The sequence below is a fragment of the Psammomys obesus genome, unplaced genomic scaffold (genome assembly GCF_907164565.1).
Source record: "Psammomys obesus unplaced genomic scaffold, mPsaObe1.curated_primary_1811, whole genome shotgun sequence".
NCBI classification, from domain to species: Eukaryota; Metazoa; Chordata; class Mammalia; order Rodentia; family Muridae; genus Psammomys; species Psammomys obesus.
Genome location: NW_026596244.1, coordinates 11,018,451 through 11,037,895, shown reverse-complemented (window position 1 = coordinate 11,037,895; position 19,445 = coordinate 11,018,451). Strand labels below are relative to the sequence as shown.

The 19,445-nt window shown below is 38.7% G+C and overlaps 1 protein-coding gene across 2 annotated transcripts in view; it reads left to right on the top strand.

Moving 5' to 3' along the window:
- Positions 1 to 19,445, top strand: part of Rbm46 (RNA binding motif protein 46) — a 47,354-nt gene that overhangs the window by 9,496 nt on the left and 18,413 nt on the right. Inside the window, exons 2-5 of one of the 2 annotated variants that reach the window (XM_055596628.1) lie at positions 5,300 to 5,407; positions 5,522 to 5,683; positions 9,667 to 10,134; positions 10,676 to 11,458. In XM_055596628.1, coding sequence (XP_055452603.1) covers positions 5,533 to 5,683; positions 9,667 to 10,134; positions 10,676 to 11,458 — 1,402 coding nt within the window. In that variant the 5' untranslated portion in view covers positions 5,300 to 5,407; positions 5,522 to 5,532. The remainder of the gene's footprint in view (positions 1 to 5,299; positions 5,408 to 5,521; positions 5,684 to 9,666; positions 10,135 to 10,675; positions 11,459 to 19,445) is intronic. The other variant, XM_055596629.1, reaches the window with a different exon arrangement.

The following is a 19,445-nucleotide window of genomic DNA, read 5'->3' as shown; positions in this document are numbered from 1 at the left end:
GCTGTGTGTCTCTGTCTGGGATGGCGGCTGCAGGCACTGCTCTGGTCCAGATGCTGTGGGTGCAGCCCTCTTGAAGGACCAGGGATTCCCACAGTTTTGACAGTCTAGCTAGGGATAACTGGTTGATCCTTGGCACAGTATCTGAGGGCTGCTGTAATGGCTCTCTGGCTTTTGTAGGTCTGAGGATGCAGCTGTGTGTCCCAGTGCCCTAGGGGAACTCAATAACGGTGGCAGAGCACAGCGCTCCTGCCTGCACTAGAGTCTGCGTGAGTCCAGGAAGGGTTTTGGTGCTGGGTGTCCTAAGCATTAGAGCTGTTGACCCCCTCCGCTGGGGGTTTCCTCCTGCCAGAGACACGCAGTCTGGTGCTCTGGTGCCCTGGTGCCCACAGTTCTATCTGAGGCGGCGAATCAGGCGTGCAGACAGGGCTCCGTGCTGGCGCCTGTGTCCCGGCTCTGGGTCCGGACTGGCTCTTGGGGCACCCGCGGAACCCGAGTCTTTTCCAGGGAATGTCTGGGTAACCTGAGGTCGGTCCCAATCGTTTCCTGCTCTGTGGGGTTATCTCTCGACTGGGAAATCCAGTCTATGGTGTTGTGGGCCCACAGTTCAGTCTGGGACCGTGACCAGATCACGCTGGCATGTAGCTCTGGGCTGGTGACCAAGCGCCTGGCGGAACAGGGATCTCTTCCGCGGTTTAGCTGGTTGAGTTAAAGCTGATTGAATCCCCCACCGTGGGGTATCCTCTCACCTGTGATAAAACACAAGTGATTTATGGCCACGAGTTCTGATTGCTGGTCACTGTGCCAATCCTGCTGTGCTGCTCCTCAGAATGAGAGTCCTCCTGGCACCACTATCTTGCCCCGCCCCCGACATTCTTTAATTGCTGGTCAACACGCCGTGCTGAGGTCGTATGATGACTCTTAACCTTGTTTGTGTAATCTGTTGATAGTTATTTTGTAGGTTGTTGCTTTTATAATACAGTGATCATTGAATTTGTGCATATCTTTGTATACTTGGGCAATTCTGTCTTTAAGCTTAAACATATATTTTGTTTTTAATAATAATTGTAAAATAGCCCTATAAAAAGTTTTTAGTTTAAAGTATTAAACTGTCAACAGTGAAGGTTTGTTAATTTTTTTCTAAAGGTTTTGTTGGGTTCTTCAAGAAATAATGTTTGATTACCTGCTGTAGGTTCTAGGGAAAGTGTTGACAGCTCAGAGATTGGGCCATAGGAAATCTGCTGTTCCTTTGTTTGGCCTATAAAGGCTTATTAATGTTTTTTTATAATTAATAGACAAGTTTTTAAATTTCACATGAAAAAATCTCTAAATTTATGGCTTCATTTAAAGAATTGGTACATTTTCTATTACTGGGTATCTTTGTTCTTTCCCTGTTGCTGTAATAAAATATGCTGGCAAAATCAGTGTAAGGGAGGGTTGTTTGGTTCACATTGCAGTGATACAGTAGTCCATCATTTCAGGAAAAGTCAAGGAGGTAGCAGTTAGAAGTGGTTGGTCCCATTGCATATGTAGGCAGGAAGCAGAGAAGAGAGGGATCCGTCCACTAACGTCTCAGCTCATTTTCCCTGCTTTATACAGTCCAGGATCCATTTGTGAGGGAATGCTTCTGCTTACAATTGAGATGGGATTCCCTGTCAGGTAACATCCAGACTAACCTCCCAGATGCACATCAGAAGCTATCAGGTGACTCTGGATTCTGACAGGCTGATAGTCAACACCGCCCATCACAGTGGGAGAGACACATTTCCTCATGGTAACAGTTTTCTGGAGTTGAGAAGATCTTTCCATTTTTACATGATGCACAGAAATTATCACTGAACGTGACCCATACTTCTCCTGGGGTCTCGTATTTGTCGCTAGGCATTTGTTAGACCTTGTATGAATTTGGATTAATCATTTAATAGATACTCAAATTTAGAATGTTCAAACCTGACCTATATACAGCCATAAAATCTGTTCAGCCTTCCACTCTTCTCATTGCTCAGGCTCAAACTTTGTTGTTATCCTCAATTTGACTCTTATCCTATGAAGTTGGAAAATTCTGTATGATGACCTTTAAATGAGATTGAGTCTTAACACAGTGCACCTCAGATTTTGATCTCTCTCACCATCATTCCACCTACATTGTAGTAGTAGCCTTCTCATCAGTCTCTTACTTCTTTAAAGCTTTTTAAATATTTTTAGATATTTTAAAAAATTGTTTTTGTAATGCTGGGGATAGAACCTAGGGCCTTGTGTATAGGCAAACACTGAACTAAATCCTCCATCTGTAAGACTGGATAAAATTATTTCTGTGCTCACAGTTCTCAGTGTGTCTCATTTAATTCCACATTAAAACAGTTGAAGTTACCTAGCTTAAAAGGGAAATGTACCTTAGCTGTCATTACTGCACAAAGAGCTCCCTCCTCTTTTCACTTGTTCCCTCAAAGGTGTGCCCAGACACTAACGTCCATAATTCTTGACAGTGTCCAGAGGTTTGTCTCCTCAGTATTTCTAGATCAGTGGTTCTCAGCCTCCCTAATGCTGCAGCCCTTTACAGTTTATACAGTTCTTCATGTGTGGTGACCCCAACTATAAAATTATTTTTGTTGCTACTTCATAACTCTTAATTTTGATACTGTTATGAATTGTAATGTAAGCCTGTTTTTTCCAGTAGTCTTAGGCAACCCCTGTGAAAGGATCATTCAACCCCCAAAGGATTCACCACCCACAGGTATTAATAATTAGACCTGTCTTCTGCCATCTTCCAACTGCCACATGTCCTTATCCTGCCAGCCTGGTAGTGTCCTTCTTATATAGTATATATGACTTATTAATAGGTATTTGTTTTCTATACTAGGATATAAGGGTCAAGAGTTTTTGGTGTTAATTTGCTGTTATATCTCAGAAATAAGGGACACAGTTGGTACTCAGTGAATCTACTCAGTACACAAATAAATGAAGATATTGTATGTGAGAATGATTTTTGGCAAGGGTAAGCATATGAGATCAAGGTGACTTGGTTTTGAATTCTTTTTATACCACTACCTGGCTCTGGGATCTTGAATAGTATAGGTTTCCCACTCCCCTCTGGGTTTCTTTCTTTGTTTCTTACTTGGAAATAATTTTGTTGTAAAAAGGTGTGTAGCTTTTATTACTTGTAGAGATTAGAGATGATACTTATTAATGTCTTTGTATTTATAATAAACCTGCTAATACAAATCTCTTCCTATTCTTTGCTGGCTTGTAGCTTGCATTGCAGCTTTGTTTTGAAGCCAGCTATTGTACAGATAAATTAAATAACTAGTTTCTATAGTTGTTTGCATATATTTAAAGTTGACATGAAACATTCCAATATATGTATAAAATTAGTGTTTCTGAGCAATTGTTTTAAGATTAAAAAAGTTCTAATGTTTTTACTTAGTCATCATCTGGTTTGTTTGTCAAACATTTCCTTTTATTCTTTATCAAATGTTTGTCCTACTAATAAACAGTCTTATGAGCATATTACACATGAAAAAATTGAGGTGTGCAATATAACTAATAGTTTACTCTACTTTGTAGATAGTGAGGAAAAGAGAGGTTATGAACCCAAGCCATCTCACTCCAGAGCCATGCTTAGTTCTGAAGCACTAGTTGAGAGCTGTGGTGACATTCTCCCTTGCTGTAGATCAGTGGTTCTCAACCTTCTTATTGATGTGACCCTTTAATACAGATCTTCATGGTGTAGTGACCCAACCATAAAATGGTTTGGTTGCTACTTTGTAACTATAATTTTGCTGCTGTTAGGAACTGTAATGTGACTATCTGATAGACAGTATACCTGGTGCCACCCACAGGTGAGACCTGCTGGTCTAGAGCGAGCTGATGGCACCCTCTCCACTCCCACTCTCGACAGAACCCACCGTGAGCGCGCGCATCAGTGCTTGCGGTCAGCCCGAATTTGTATTTGCTGGGTCACACCTACATCACCTTTGAGAGGTGAAAGTTCTCTGAAGAGAACCGTGTGGCTTATGTCAGCAGTGAAGACACCTGAAAAATTAGAGTGTACGGCCATTCTCATATTTATCAAGGCACTTACTTGATCCATATGGAAATTTTTAGTAGCCCTTTTACGTATGCTGTGTTAGTCAACCTTAAGAAAGCAGTATTGTGAGGACTTATATTGGTATGTTTAAATGAATATGTGTAAAGAAATAAATTGTCAAAATTGTATAGAAAGAGAGGCTAAAATTAAGGTACTGGCTTGAAAATTTACTTCTTCCATTCTAAAATACTAACCAGGCACAACTCTGCTTAGCTTCTAACATTACGCAAGATTGGCCATTACAGGGTGGTATGGCTATGAACAAAATGTACTTCTAACAGTGCTACACAGGGCCTGGTTTCCATTTTATAGTTAGGAAGAGTATATTTGCAGCCAAAATATTTTTATAGTATACTGTCCATAATATGAATTTAATTTGTTTTGTAATTATCTATAATAATACGATGTGAGAGAGAAAACCCCAGTGTTGATCATTAGAAAATATAGTAATTAAGTTAATTTTAAAAACTAAAATCCAGGGATAGGGAGATAACTCAGTTGGAAAAGTACTTGTCATTTAAGTGTGAGGACCTAAGTTGGATCCAAGTTAAAAAATAAAACAACAACAACAACAACAAAAAAAAAAAAAAAAAAAAAAACTGGACATGATGGCATGTTCTTGTGATTCCAGCACCTGAGGAATCGCACCCAAGGTTGATTAGTGGCCTCTACATGTGCATATGTGCATGAGCACACTCAATCTTGACACATGAACACACACATCCACACATTTTATATAGGATGCTGAAGAAAGACTGTGTCTCTTTTGCTTTAGTTCTGAGCCACCCAACTAATAAAAGTCTCTTAAGCTGATGCTACTTGGATATCAGGTTTCTTCTCAGATGACTGGTGATTATATGTGTCTGTTTGCTATCTGGTAACTTCTGGTATATACAAATGGGCAGACATGAAAGTTTGTTTCTGGAAACTGTTGAAGCTCTTGAAGATTGCTGAGAAAGTGAACTATATAGGCATCAGGTCATGTGTATCTGACAAGTGTGATGTTTGTAGTCACAGAAATTCATATGACAGAATTCATATGGCCTGTATGACAGAATGATTTAAAACTCTGGCTTTGACAAAGATTGGCAGTGATCATGGATTCACTGATGAAAGTATATTTTCCTATTTTGTTACTTTCTTTTTAGCTAACTCAATTTTGATTTCTCATTCTTTCTTATTTCTTTCTCCTTTGCCTCCCTTTCTCCTACTCAGATTATCTAAAGGTACTGCTTAATTGATGAGTATCTTGAGAAAGTTTTCCAGTTTCTACTGTGGGGAAGCTGGAAACTGCTTTGGCAGACCTTGAAGGGAGTAGCGAAGGTTAGTCATCATACTTGTCAACTACAACTATCCTTGGCTCTGTGCAATCCAAAGAACTGCTCCCCAGACTCCGGGAGCTGTGCTTGAAGTTACCATTATTTGACTTTGTTTTAGGAATTGCAGCCATGAATGAAGAAAGCACGGATGGGACAAATGGATGCAGTAAAGTACGGACTGGCACGCAGAATGAAGCTGCATTGCTGGCTCTCATGGAAAAGACTGGCTACAACATGGTCCAAGAAAATGGGCAGAGGAAATTTGGTGGTCCTCCTCCAGGTGGGGGTTTGCTTATATGTGTCAATTAGATGAGGTGTGTGTCCCCACAAGCATCCCAACCTGTCTCAGTCATGACTTGTGACTTTGAAGAGATTATGCATTTGTTTAAAACCTGCTCTTGTTTAAGAAGTGATTGAGAAAGAACTTGGTTTGGATTGAGAAATAAATCAAGTTTCAGGGTGTCGGGAAGGGGGAGTGTACCCAAGGTGTTAAAGACAAGTCGTTTGGGGAAGAATCTGAAGGAGCAGTGCTTAGAGGCGTAGTATTTGTACAAGTTTCAGGTAGACAGTGTATCTTACACTCTAACAATGTGTTTCCTTTGCCGAGATCGGAGTGACCAGAGACTCTGGCTTCCAGTTCTGCAGTTGCATTACTTGCTACTGCTCTCCCCTATCTGGTTCCAGTCAGGCACACAGGAACCCATCTTCTAGTTTTCTCTTTTTTTAATTAAAAATTTTGTAGGGATTTTTTATTTATTTTTTTATTATTAGTTACATTTTATTAACTCTGTATCCCAGCTGTATCCCACTCCCTCATTCCCTCCCAATCCCCATCCTCCCTCCCTCATCTCCTCCCTGCCCCTTTCCTAGTCCACGGATTGGGGAGGACCTCCCTCCCTTTCATCTGACCCTGTTTTATCAGGTATCTTCAGGACTGGCTACAAAGTCCTCCTCTGTGGCTTAGCAGGATTGCTCCTCCCTTGGGGGGTGGGGAGGTCAAAGAGCCTGCCATTGAGTTGATGTCAGAAATAGTCCCTGTTCCCCTTACTAGGGAAAACCAATTGGTTACTGAGCTACCATGGGCTACATCTGAGCAGAGGTTCTAGGTCATATCCATACATGATATGGATATGTGAAGTATCAGTCTCAGAAAAGACCCCTGTGCCCAGATATATTTGGTCCTTGTCAAGCTCCTATCCTCTCCACGTGATACTAACTCCCCTTCTTTCATATGATTCCCTGCATCTGCCGAAGGTTTGGTTATGAGTCTTAGTATCTGCTTTGATACACTGCTAGGTAGAGTCTTTCAGAGGCCCTCTGCGGGAGGCTCCTGTCCTGTTACTTTTTTTCTCCTACATCTAATGGCCATCACATTTGTCGTTCTAAGAAGATTGATCATCTTACCCCAGGTCTTTCTTGTTTATCTTCTTTAGGTGTATAGATTTCATTATGTTTATCATATCTTTTTGTTTTTTATATTAATTACAGTTTATTTGCTTTGTATCCCAGCTGTAGCCCCCTTCCTCATTCCCTCCCAATCCCACCCTCCCTCCCTCATCTCCCCCCTTTCCCTCTCCAAGTCAGCTGATAGGGGAGGTCCTCCTCTGCTTCCATCTGACCCTAGCTTATCAAGTCTCATCAGGACTGGCTACAATGTCCTCCTCTGTGGCCTAGCAAGACTGTTCCTCCCTCGGGTGGGGGAGGTCAAAGAGCCAGCCACTGAGTTGATGTCAGAGACAGTCCCTGTTCCCCTTACTAGGATACCCACTTGGATACTGAGCTGCCATGGGCAACGTCTGAGCAGGGGTTCTAGGTTATAACCATACATGGGCCTTGGTTGTAGAATCAGTCTCAGAAAAGCCCCCTGTCCCAGATATATTTAGTCCTTGTGGAGCTCCTGTCCTCTCCAGGTCTTAATAACTCCTCCTCCTTTCATATGATTCCCTGTACTCTACCCAAGGTTTGGTTATGAGTCTCAGCATCTGCTTTGATACACTGTTTTTCACAGTTTTTCAGAGGTCCTGTCCTGTTTTTTGTTTTCTCCTACTTCCAATGTCCATCCCATTTGTCTTTCTAAGTGAGGATTGATCATCTTACCCAGGGTCCTCCTTCTTGTTTAGCTTCTTTAGGTGTACAGATTTGAGTATGTTCATCCTATCTTTTAGGTCTAGTATCCACTTATAAGTGAGTATATACCATGTGTGTCTTTTTGGGCTACCTCACTCAGGATGATCTTCTCAGGATGATCCCACCATTTGCCTGAAAATTTCATTATTTCCTTGTTTTTAATTGCTGAGTAATATTCCATTGTGTAAATGTACCACAATTTCTGTATCCATTCCTCAGCTGAGGGACATCTGGGTTGTTTCCAGATTCTGGTTATTATGAATAAAGCTGCTACAGACATGGTTGAACAAATGTCCTTGTTGTGTACTTGAACATCTTTTGGATATATGCCTAGGAATGGTATAGCTGGATCTTGAGGAAGCACTATATTCCTAGTTGTCTGAGAAAGTGCCAGATTGATTTCCAAAGTGGTTGTAGAAGTTTACATTCCCACCAGCAGTGGAGGAGGGTTCCCCTTTCTCCACAACCTCTCCAGCATGTGTTGTCACTTGAGTTTTTTATCTTAGCCATTCTGATAGGTATAAGGTGAAATCTCAGTGTCGTCTTGATTTGCATTTTCCTGATGGCTAAGGATGTTGAACATTCTTTAGGTGTTTCTCTGCCATTCTATATTCCTTTACAGAGAATTCTCTGTTTAGCTCCGTGCCCCATTTTTTAATTGGATTACTTGCTTTTTAGCTTCTTTAGTTCTTTATATATTCTGGATATTAGCCCTTTGTCATATATTGGGTTGGTGAAGATCCTTTCCCAGTCTGTAGGCTGTTGTTTTGTTCTAACGACAGTGTCCTTTGCTTTACAAAAGCTTTTCAGTTTCATGAGGTCCCATTTATTGATGGTTGATCTTAGAGCCTGTGCTGTTGGTGTTCTGTTTAGGATTTGTATCTTGTGCCAATGATTTCAAGGCTCTTCCCCACTTTTTCTTCTAACAGGTTTAGTGTGTCTGGTTTTATATTGATGTCTAGGGGGACATAACAGACACTGAGAAAATTCAAACAATCATTAGGTCTTGCTACAAAAGCCTATACGCCACAAAATTTGAAAATCTAAATGAAATGGACAATTTCCTGGTAGATTCCACTTACCAAAACTAAATCAAGATCAGGTAGAAAGATTGAATAGTCCTGTATCCCCCAAGGAAATAGAAGCAATCATCAAAAGTCTCCCTTTCAAAAAAAAGCCCAGGGCCAGATGGTTTCAGTGTAGAATTCTACCAGACCTTCAGAGAAAGAGCTAACTCCAATTCTCTTCAAACTATTCCACAAACTCTTTCTATGAAGCCACATTCACCTTGATACCTAAACCTCACAAAGACCCAACAAAGAAAGAGAACTTCAGACCTATTTCTCTTAATGAACATTGATGCAAAAATACTCAATAAAATACTTGCAAACTGAATCCAAGAACACATAAAAGATAACATTCACCATGACCAAATAGGCTTCATCCCAGACATGCAAGGGTGGGTCAGTATACAGAAATCCATCAATGTGATCCACCATATAAACAAACTGAAGGAGAAAAACCACAGGATCTTCTCCTTAGATGCCGAAAAAGCATTCGACAAAATCCAAAACCCATTCATGTTTAAAGTCTAGTTTTCTCTTAACTTCTCCTTTCCCAAATAACCCTTGTACTTAACTCTCTTTATTTCATTCAGGTCATTGCATAAACTTTATTCTCAGAGATTTACCTATTTTATTAATGGTAACATCTCTTGTAGTACTAAATTTTCCTCACCAAATTTTATTGTTTATACATTGTAACCTAGAGTTTTGTTAAAATAAGTTTCACAAGGGACAGGCGGAACTTTGTGTTATTCTAACACTTAGAATACTGCTTGCCACATAGGTGGTTAACAGCCAGTTTGTTGAATAAGTAAATGATTTAGTTATAAATACAGCTTTTTCAAATTTAATTTTTTTATATTTATCTATTTATTATGTATACAATGTTGTGCCTGCATGTACACCTGCATGTCAGAAGAAGGCACCAGGTCTCATTATAGATGTTTGGAAGCCACCATGTGGTTGCTGGGAATTGAACTCAGGACCTCTGGAGGAGCAGTCAGTGCCCTTAACCTCTGAGCCATCTCTCCAGCCCTAGAATTTAATTTTTAGTTTTATTTTCATTTTTCAGGTTGGGAAGGTCCACCTCCCCCTAGAGGCTGTGAAGTTTTTGTTGGAAAAATACCGCGTGATATGTATGAAGATGAGTTGGTTCCTGTGTTTGAAAGAGCTGGGAAAATATATGAATTTCGGCTGATGATGGAATTTAGTGGTGAAAATAGAGGGTATGCTTTTGTGATGTACACTACAAAAGAAGAAGCCCAATTAGCCATCCGGATTCTTAACAATTATGAGATTCGACCAGGGAAATTTATTGGTGTGTGTGTAAGCTTGGATAACTGCAGATTATTTATTGGAGCAATACCCAAAGAAAAGAAAAAAGAAGAAATTTTGGATGAAATGAAGAAAGTTACAGAAGGCGTTGTAGATGTGATTGTTTATCCAAGTGCAACAGACAAAACCAAGAACCGTGGTTTTGCATTTGTTGAGTATGAGTCACACAGAGCTGCTGCTATGGCCAGGAGAAAGCTGATTCCGGGTAAGATAGGCCTTTCAATGGCTGCTTTACATTAGCCTCATTATATTCTATAGTATACATTTATTATATATCATATGTTATAGAGCATTATTAGCAAGTATATAATGCCACATGAAGATAAATAATTGTTTTATTACAGAAGTAAATTAAATGACTATAAGGTACAAGAAATTGTTCTTACAAAATGAATTACACTTGATAATTATTGAATGTGTACATACTTTAACTATACTTTAATATGTATATAACTATGACTTTGTTAACTATGTCTAATAAAAACCCAGAGAGCATTATTTCATTATGTAGTCATCAATCTTTATGGTCTTGTTCATCTTACCAACTCTTAAATTCTGTCATAAGTTCTGATTAGCTTTGCTTTAGTAAGAACTTTGGTGTACATAGGCACAAGTGATTAATCAGATATATTGATACATGCTTGAGTTTCTGTTTAATCAGAGAAATTATTTTATGTAGCTTATATTTAGACTTATATTCTTAGTTCTAGTTACCTTCAAATCAGTTCATATATTTTTCTTTTCAGGAACGTTTCAACTCTGGGGCCACACCATTCAGGTAGATTGGGCTGATCCAGAAAAAGAAGTTGATGAGGAAACCATGCAGAGAGTTAAAGTTCTCTATGTAAGAAATCTAATGATCTCAACTACAGAGGAAACCATTAAAGCAGAGTTCAATAAATTCAAGCCTGGTGCAGTGGAACGAGTAAAGAAACTTAGAGATTATGCATTTGTTCACTTTTTCAACCGAGAAGATGCAGTGGCGGCTATGTCTGTTATGAATGGAAAATGCATTGATGGAGCCAGTATTGAGGTAACGCTGGCAAAGCCGGTGAATAAAGAAAATACTTGGCGACAGCACCTTAATGGCCAGATTAGCCCTAATTCTGAAAACCTACTTGTATATGCTAACAAGGAAGAGAGTCACTCCAAAACTCTAGGCAAGCCACCAGCTCTTCCCACCCGTCTCAACGGTCAGCATAGTCCAAGCCCCCCTGAGATGGAAAGATGTACTTATCCTTTCTTTCCTGGAACAAAGCTGACCCCGATTAGTATGTATTCTTTAAAATCCAATCACTTTAATTCTGCAGTGATGCACTTGGATTATTACTGCAACAAGAATAATTGGGCTCCACCAGAATATTATTTATACTCCACAACCAGTCAGGATGGAAAGGTACTCTTGGTGTATAAGATAGTCATTCCTGCGATTGCAAATGGGTCCCAGAGCTACTTCATGCCAGATAAACTCTGCACTACGCTGGAAGATGCAAAGGAGCTGGCAGCCCAGTTCACGCTGCTTCATCTGGGTAAGTTGAGAAGTGCTTGACAGCTGACATTAGAGAATACTGTGGTAGATTATGTAGTTGTTGATTTGAACTCGGAACATTAGTGCTGAGTCTCTAAATTTTATCTCAGTTCTCTGAGACCAGAGCAGGAGGACTACAAGTTCAAAACTCATAATTAATTTTCCTGAGACTTGGTCGGACTTGGTGAGAAGACTTGTATAGTCTTCTCACATTTTTCTTTTTAAGCACTACTAACCTAGAGGGAAGATCAGTTTTGGTTGTAGAGTTGGTTATAGTTCATTTTGGTTATAGTGCTTCATGACTTATTGTTTCTTAATGACTAATCCTCACTTGATAAAAAGTCTGACATGTTACAGAATTTATTACATGAACCAGTTTTTCATTCTCTCTTTGCATCTTTGGTAGTGTCTACACAATCAATTTTTAGTGGAAAGGGTTAGAGATTCATAAAATCACAAATGTTTCTTGCAGGTAATGTGTAGACATAGCTTTATGCTCACCAATCTGGAAATATGTTGTTATGACTCATGAAAGACAGAAAGCATCATTAAGAGATATCGATGATGATTCTCTTCAAATTTCATGTTTAAAGCACTCCATTTTCTTAAATGTTGTTGGGATGATTGAGAATTAGGGTATATAAAATATGCTTGCTTGATAGTCTGAAGAAAAAAGTATTATACCTCTCTAGAGTTATCCTAATTCTTACTATTCTTGGAGAGTCTTAGAGATTATGCACTTGTTCACTATGTTGATAGCATATTTTTATGGAGATAGAGGTTTGTCCATCCAGTTGTCACAGAAAGATGAGATTCCACATGGAGTCAGAAGCTCTTCATTAGCCTTTCAAGTCCCCTCTGGGGATGCTTTTAAATTTTACTATTACTGTTCAGGGATAAAAGTATCTGTGTGTCTTGTGATAGTTTCTATTGCTTTAATAAAGTACCATGACCAAAAGTAACCTGGAAAGGTAAGGTTTTGTATGGCTTACGCTTTTCATATCATAGTCTGTCACCAAAGGAAGTCAGCCCGGGAACTCGAGCAGGGACCTGGAGGCCAGAGGACTTGAAGGAACAGTGTCTGCTGGCTCTGTCCCCATGATTTGCTCAGTCTGACCATCAGCCCAATGATGGCACCATCTATAGTTATATATATCGTATATCAAGAAGTACACCACAGGCTTGCTTACAGGCCAATTTGGTGGGACAGTTTCTCAACTGGGAACCTTCTTCATTAATGAGTCTAGCCTGTGTCAAGTTGACAAAAAGTTAACCAGCACTCTGGCAGAGGTGTCCAACCTGTCACATTTTAACACAGGATTGTCATACACAAAGTTCACACTTGAGAGCTGCACAATTGAGGTTAAAATCTACCAAGCAAACCTCAATATTTAGAGTAAGTTTACGGTTTGCTGTTAGCAATACTGGGGTGTGTGCATTCCACGTGCCACAGGTTAGACACCTGCCACAGGTGCATGCAGATTGTTTAAATCTCTTATTTTGGATTGTACAAATCTTATATCAGAACTTTTCATTTAAAAAATAGAACAGTTTGTGTTTTATGTATTTTTTCTTGTTTCTGTTCATTACTAAGGAAAAATAGTTAATAGAATATTATTGGTATTTGTTAAAAGAAATTGTCCTGAGATGTAGCCTTAGCAGGTTCATGGCCCTGTATTAAATCCTCAGACTTCCAAAAAATATTATAGCAAACTCTGGAGAATATTAGGGCACAGTAACCAGGCCTGAGGCTGTAAGTAGGGAACTCCATACAACAGTGCCTACTGTGTTTGACTGGAGTCTAAATGGAGGCTGTTGAAAATAGTGTTTAAGGAAGTGGAAAATCAAGATGAAGAATCGAGGAAGCCTTGGTCAGAAAGTATATGGTCAGAAAGTATATGTGAGGTCTTTAAAGATCAGGGTCAGGAAATGTGTGTAGAGAGGAAGTGATGCTGTGTACCATGACAGTGGAGTGGCAGTGTTCTCACTTGTTCTTTCCCTCAGTGTTGCTGGATCCTTACTGTCAGGCCTTAGAGGGCTGCTGCCTTTCTTCCCGCTGTGCCTTGGGCAAAAAGTGAAGGATTTTATGCCACAGTTCAGGCTTGGGGTTAATTGGTAGCAATGATAGAGAGGTGATAGTGGGTAAAGTGTGTTCTCATATTCTAAGTCTACCAAACCCTGGTTTTGTTTTCTCAAGGTTTTGAGAGTTTGTTACTGATCCGTAAGAGTGCTTTAAATAGGGCTTTTAGTGCAATACATTCTTTGGCATCATTTTTTTAAATATACATTTTATTATTATTATTATTATTATTATTATTATGTTTTATTAACTCTGTATCCCAGCTATATCCCACTCCTTCATTCCCTCCCAATCCCCACCCTCCCTCCCTCATCTCCTCCCTACCCCTTTCCAAGTCCACTGATTGGGGAGGATCTCCCCCCCTTTCATCTGATCCTGTTTTATCAGGTATCTTCAGGACTGGCTGCAAAGTCCTCCTCTGTGGCCTAGCAGGACTGCTCCTCCCTTGCGGGGGGGGAGGGGGGAGGCCTGCCATTGAGTTGATGTCAGAAATAGTCCCTGTTCCCCTTACTATGGGAAACCAATTGGTTACTGAGCTGCCACGGGCTTCATCTGAGCTGGCACCATTTTTAAAAAGCATTTCAGAAATATAAGTTTGTAGAGAGTATGAGTTACTTAAAGATATTTTCTTTGGATATAGTAATTTTTTTTACAATTTGTGTTGATATTCCTTATAACCCTACCAATTTAGTGCCTTTTTGCAGTCAATGAGTCAGTGTTATCCAGTTTTATCTTGCTAGGTTTTTCTAATGACTTTTCTAAGCTATCCATTTACCACCAAGCTAAACCCAAGGGCTTCGACTATCTTGTATTTGCTGTAAACAATCCTTTAACTTTTATTTTCCATCTCTTCAGGAAGATGCTGTTAATATCCATATAGTTGTCATATAATCTTGAACTTGCAGTCCCCATTTTTGTTTATTACAAAACAAAAATTTTATTTTTGTTTATTTTTAATTAATTTATTTTTTATTAATTATAATTCATTCACTTTGTATCCCAGCTGTGGCCCCCTCCCACATTCCCTCCCAGTCCCACCCTCCCTTCCTTTTCTCCCATGCCCTTCCCCAAGTCCATTGATAGGGGAGGTCCTCCTCTCCTTCCCTCTGACCCTAGCCTATCAGGTCTCATTGGGACTGGCTGCATTGTCTTCTTCTGTGGCTTGGTAAGGCTGCTGTCCCATTAGGGGAGGAATAGGAACTAAAAGATGCTGTGTGTTTAAATGACCATCTTTGTTTGAAAAACAAAAACACCACCCTTTAGGGATAGGAGAGACCTGAATGACTATGAGAAGCCATGCTGTTCACTTCAAATAACTTTCCATCTGAGGAACCTTATAGCAGTGAAAAATGTAGAGGCAAGCTCTTTTCTGATGAAATCACTTTTGGAAAAAGAAGGCCAAGGAGAGGGCTAAAGTCCAATAGACACCTCTCCCTCCCCCCCAATTTTCACTCAAAATTAGAGTCTGTCTTTTCAGGTCAGAAAACCTTCCTTATCTGAGTCCTCTGGTGGGATAAGCAGTGATGCATTCATTTACTTATTATTAGAAATGAGTGCTTATCTGTAAAATTAGAAATCTAAATTTTATTTCATGTGAAGTGAGTAGGGTATATTCAGTGAGTTTACACACACACACACACACACACACACACATGTATGTATATCTAGGTTACTGAGATAGAACTTGTTATATTGGCTCAAACTTGACTTGAAATGACTTCTTTCTGGTTCAGCCTCCTGAAGTCAGCGAAGTAATGGGTCAAATGCAGACGTATAGGTTAGGATAACAAGTTCTGTATTTAATGTTTGGTCAGTGGAGGCATTTGAGATTATTCAGTATCACTTGTTTTGAATCTGGGCCTGTCAGTTCATTGCCATTGCTTTTCTAGATGATCACACGTTTAAAAAAAAAAAAAAGGTAGAAAATAAAGAGAAGAAAGAAGGTCTTGAATATGTGTTGCTTTGAGTGACCTCATTAAGTAATGTGTCAACAGATCACTCCAGACCAGGTGCGTCTTTCCCTCTTTCAGAGTGGTGGTAGATTTTTCTTTTGTGACCACTTCGTGTTTTCAAACAGGGATGAGATTCTCTGCTGGAAAGTCTTCTGTCACTTGAGGTAGCTTTGGTGATCTCTGGCAGATTTCGAGACGAGTTGAAGAAATTGAAAAGACGTGGCTTTAGTTAATTGAACTTTCACTAACCTTCAGCTTAAAACAATTTACAATATGACTTTCTAGGCTGTACTTGCTTTTGCTCTGAGCAAGTAATTTTCTAAATCTGGTTTGTAGAAACATTTTATGTATCAATGTTCATGTTTTTAATATCACTGCTTTTTTATCTATTCAGTCTGCAGCTGATATATATTGCATCTTTGATTTAAAATGACACATAGGACTTTATTTTTTTCTAAGTGTTGAATGGAATTTTGTAAATATTTTATTTTCTGTCTTTACATATAAATTAGGTTTTTATTTCTAGCTAGATGCTGAGGAAAAAGTATTACTGTTGTGAGGTTTTACATGGAAGAAAACTGGTGCTGTTATCTCATGAGCTATTATTTCCAGATTGATGGGCAAAATGTAAAACATAAGCAGGATTTTACATTTAGAAAATTTGTCAATTGTTTTAAAATGCAAAACTTTAGCTTTTTATTAAAAATATTTACTAGATATTTAAGCTAATTATAAAAGTGGTTATATTATAATGGAAGCTTTCATTATAAATAGAAGAAAATACTGTCAAAATGTATTCCTTCTAGATTTAAGTAGAGATCTTTCATACTGTCTCAAGTTGATATGTAAAAGAAGTTGAATTTGCTTTAAAATTCACCTTGTCTAATGAGAAGTAGCCATCAGTTTTAACATTTTACACAATTCATTTTCACATGACCAAATGATAAGACCAAAATTCCATTAACTCAACTATGTGTCTTTGGCCCTTGAAGAGGGACTAAATCTTTTGAAATGTGTTTATATATTCCTATTGGAATTTTCTTTTTCCTTACGATTCTTTGATGACCTTAATATTCATCACAATTTTTATCTTGACAGTACTTATTTTAATTAATGGGCCACTAATGCTATGCAGTTAATATGAATGAAGCAGCTTAATGGAGGAGTAAAACCAAAGCACAAAATTCTGTAGTTTAATTAGGCATTAAGTCATCAATAGTGTGAATGTATATGGGATATGAGTTATTTGGCCTTTAAACTTCAGTACCTTCACCTCTAAAATGTCAGGGTTATTTGGTGGGCTCTCAGGATTTTTTGTTTTTTAAGACAGGGTCTCACTCTAGAACTTGCTAGCCTGGAACTTGATATGTAGATAAGGCTGGTCTTAAATTTACAAAAAATACTCCTTCCTCTCCCTTTTAAGTGCTGGGATTAAAGGAGTGTTCCACCACACCTGGTTTCTAAGGATTCTTTTTATCTCACAAATTTATAGTTTTGTTTAAATTATTAAGGGGCATGTTCAAATATTTGTATGTTTGAACCTCAGCATATTTATCTCTGCCAGTATACATATTTGGGTTCTGATAATTTAAAATCAGCAGCTTTTCTAAGAGTTAACCCTTTATCAGCATATTATTTCTTTATATAATTCAAAACTTACATATGGCCGCTCCTACCCCGCTTTTGAGATACGGTCTCAACTATGTAGCTCTGGCTATCCTGGAACATACTTTGTAGACCAGGCTTGCCTCAGGCTCACAGAAATGTGCCTGCCTCTTCCTCCTAGTGCTGTAATTTATATATTTTTCATAGCTGAACAACACTATGAAAAAGTGAGTCAGTCATTCAGCTTTTTTTTTTTTTTTTTTTTGGTGATGGTACATCCTTTTGGTTATTCTCTGCATCTTTGTGCAAATTACTTTCTTCCTTCTTTCCTTCTTTCCTTCCTTCCTCCCTCCATCCCTCCCTTCTTTCCATTCTTTTTTTTCTTTTTTACAAGAAAGGGTTTCTTTGTGTAATCTTGGCTGTCCTGAGCAACTCTCTCTGTATACCAAGCTGGCCTTGAACTCACATAACCTTCCTCTGCCTCCCAGTGCTGGGTTTAAAAGCATGCACCACCACTGCCTGACTTCCTATAAATTGTAGTCAAACCAAGAGTCTAAGATTCCATAAAACAATTATTAAGAAGTTCCGAAACACTTTTGTAACAAGATCTAGAAAACTAGGCCAGTATTTGTTCCATAGTTATATTTATTAATTCCTTAAAGTGGTTTCCTATGATTTTGCTTATAAATTAAATTATCTTAATCCTTTATGGTATAATTTCTTAGTATCTTTGTGCTGAGTGTATGTGTATGAGGCCATCTCTGTGACTACCATGGCTATTGGAGTAACAGTCTGCAGGGACAAGAACGCAGTTTTGTTTGACTAAGTAGCCTGTATTGGCTCAAACCAGGAGTCTGACCCTGAGTGGTTTAGTTTAGACATATTTAAACATTGCAGTTTGGTCAAAAATTTCCTGATGATAATTAACTCCTCTGTACACAATGACGCTTGAGACATTATTATATTGAAACTCTGTGAAATACATATGGCATCTCCCATGAAAATGGGCTCTGTAGATTGATTACATGTGACACCTTCTAAAAAGACAGGTTCTATAGATTGACAAACTCAGAGTAAGGGTCTGGAGGAGGGTGCAGATCATATATACAGATAGTGCAAAGGTCACTAAGCTGTAAACCATGTCCACTCCCAGCCTTCTGGGCAGCTCTCCCTCTGAGGGAACAGTGCTGTGTGTTCAGCATTCTTTCTCCCGGAGTGCTCAGCAGTGTGCACCAGATCCCTGTGCCTTCTCTAACACAATCCTAAAATTCTTCTTTAATATATTCATTTTCAGCAGTAGCTATTTGTAATGATAATTGATTTTCTAATTTTGTCATTTAACTCATATAATGGTTTAACATTTTCCCCTTGTGTTAAATATTCAAGTATATTACAACTCGTGGTGGATGTCAAAGGCAATTCATAGTTCTGCCACATGGTGTCGCCTAAATACATGATTTTATTTAGCTTTAAAAAGATTTTTTATGTTGTCGTTTTAAGCTTCTTCGTTTTCTTTTTGATTTTGAGTCTGGGATACTAATATGAGACATGGAACTTTTCTCCAGACAGTCATTTCTGGTTAATTAATATTTAATATGCAACAACAGTTTATGCTAAGGTAATATAATGTAGAGAATGAACTAGTGCCTAGAGACAGATGTTTACAGTAAGGGTTTTTTTCTGACAAGAATTTATTTTGTGATTCTTTTGTTGTTGTTGAGAAAGGGTCTCATGGAGTCCCAGCTGGCCTCAGACTTTTTATTTAGTTAAGGCTGGCTTTAAACATCTGGTCCTTCTTCCTCTACCCTACAAATGCTGGGATTATGAATGTAAGTTAGTGTTTCCATCCATTTTGTTATAATATTCTACACTTATTCCATATACCTTTGCTTACAGACATTTGTTTAAAATCAGGTAGATTCCTAGTAGCTAGCGTCCAGAGTATCATCAATCCTAGAGCTCATTCTTCTTGTACAGGTGTTCTTTATCCAAGCCCTGGTAGCATATTACCTCAAGAATAACAGGCTTCTCTATAGGCTTACAAAAGGAAGTGATTATTTCAAACCTTAGTCATCACAGTCAATTTGAATTTTTAAGAAAACGAGAATTCCAGTAGCTACTTGGGTGTTTTTGCTGTTTAAAGTGGATATTATTGGGTAGACATGTATTAACTACACATGGGCCCTCATCTGTCTCCTAGAAAGTTATACTTGAACTATGATACCGGCATTGGATTTTTATATAGGTAGTAGCTCATATTTTATGGAAATAATTTGTTGGGTAACTAAATATAATCTATTATGTATTAATCTGATCCAGTCATCATAGTATTTATAACACACTGATACATT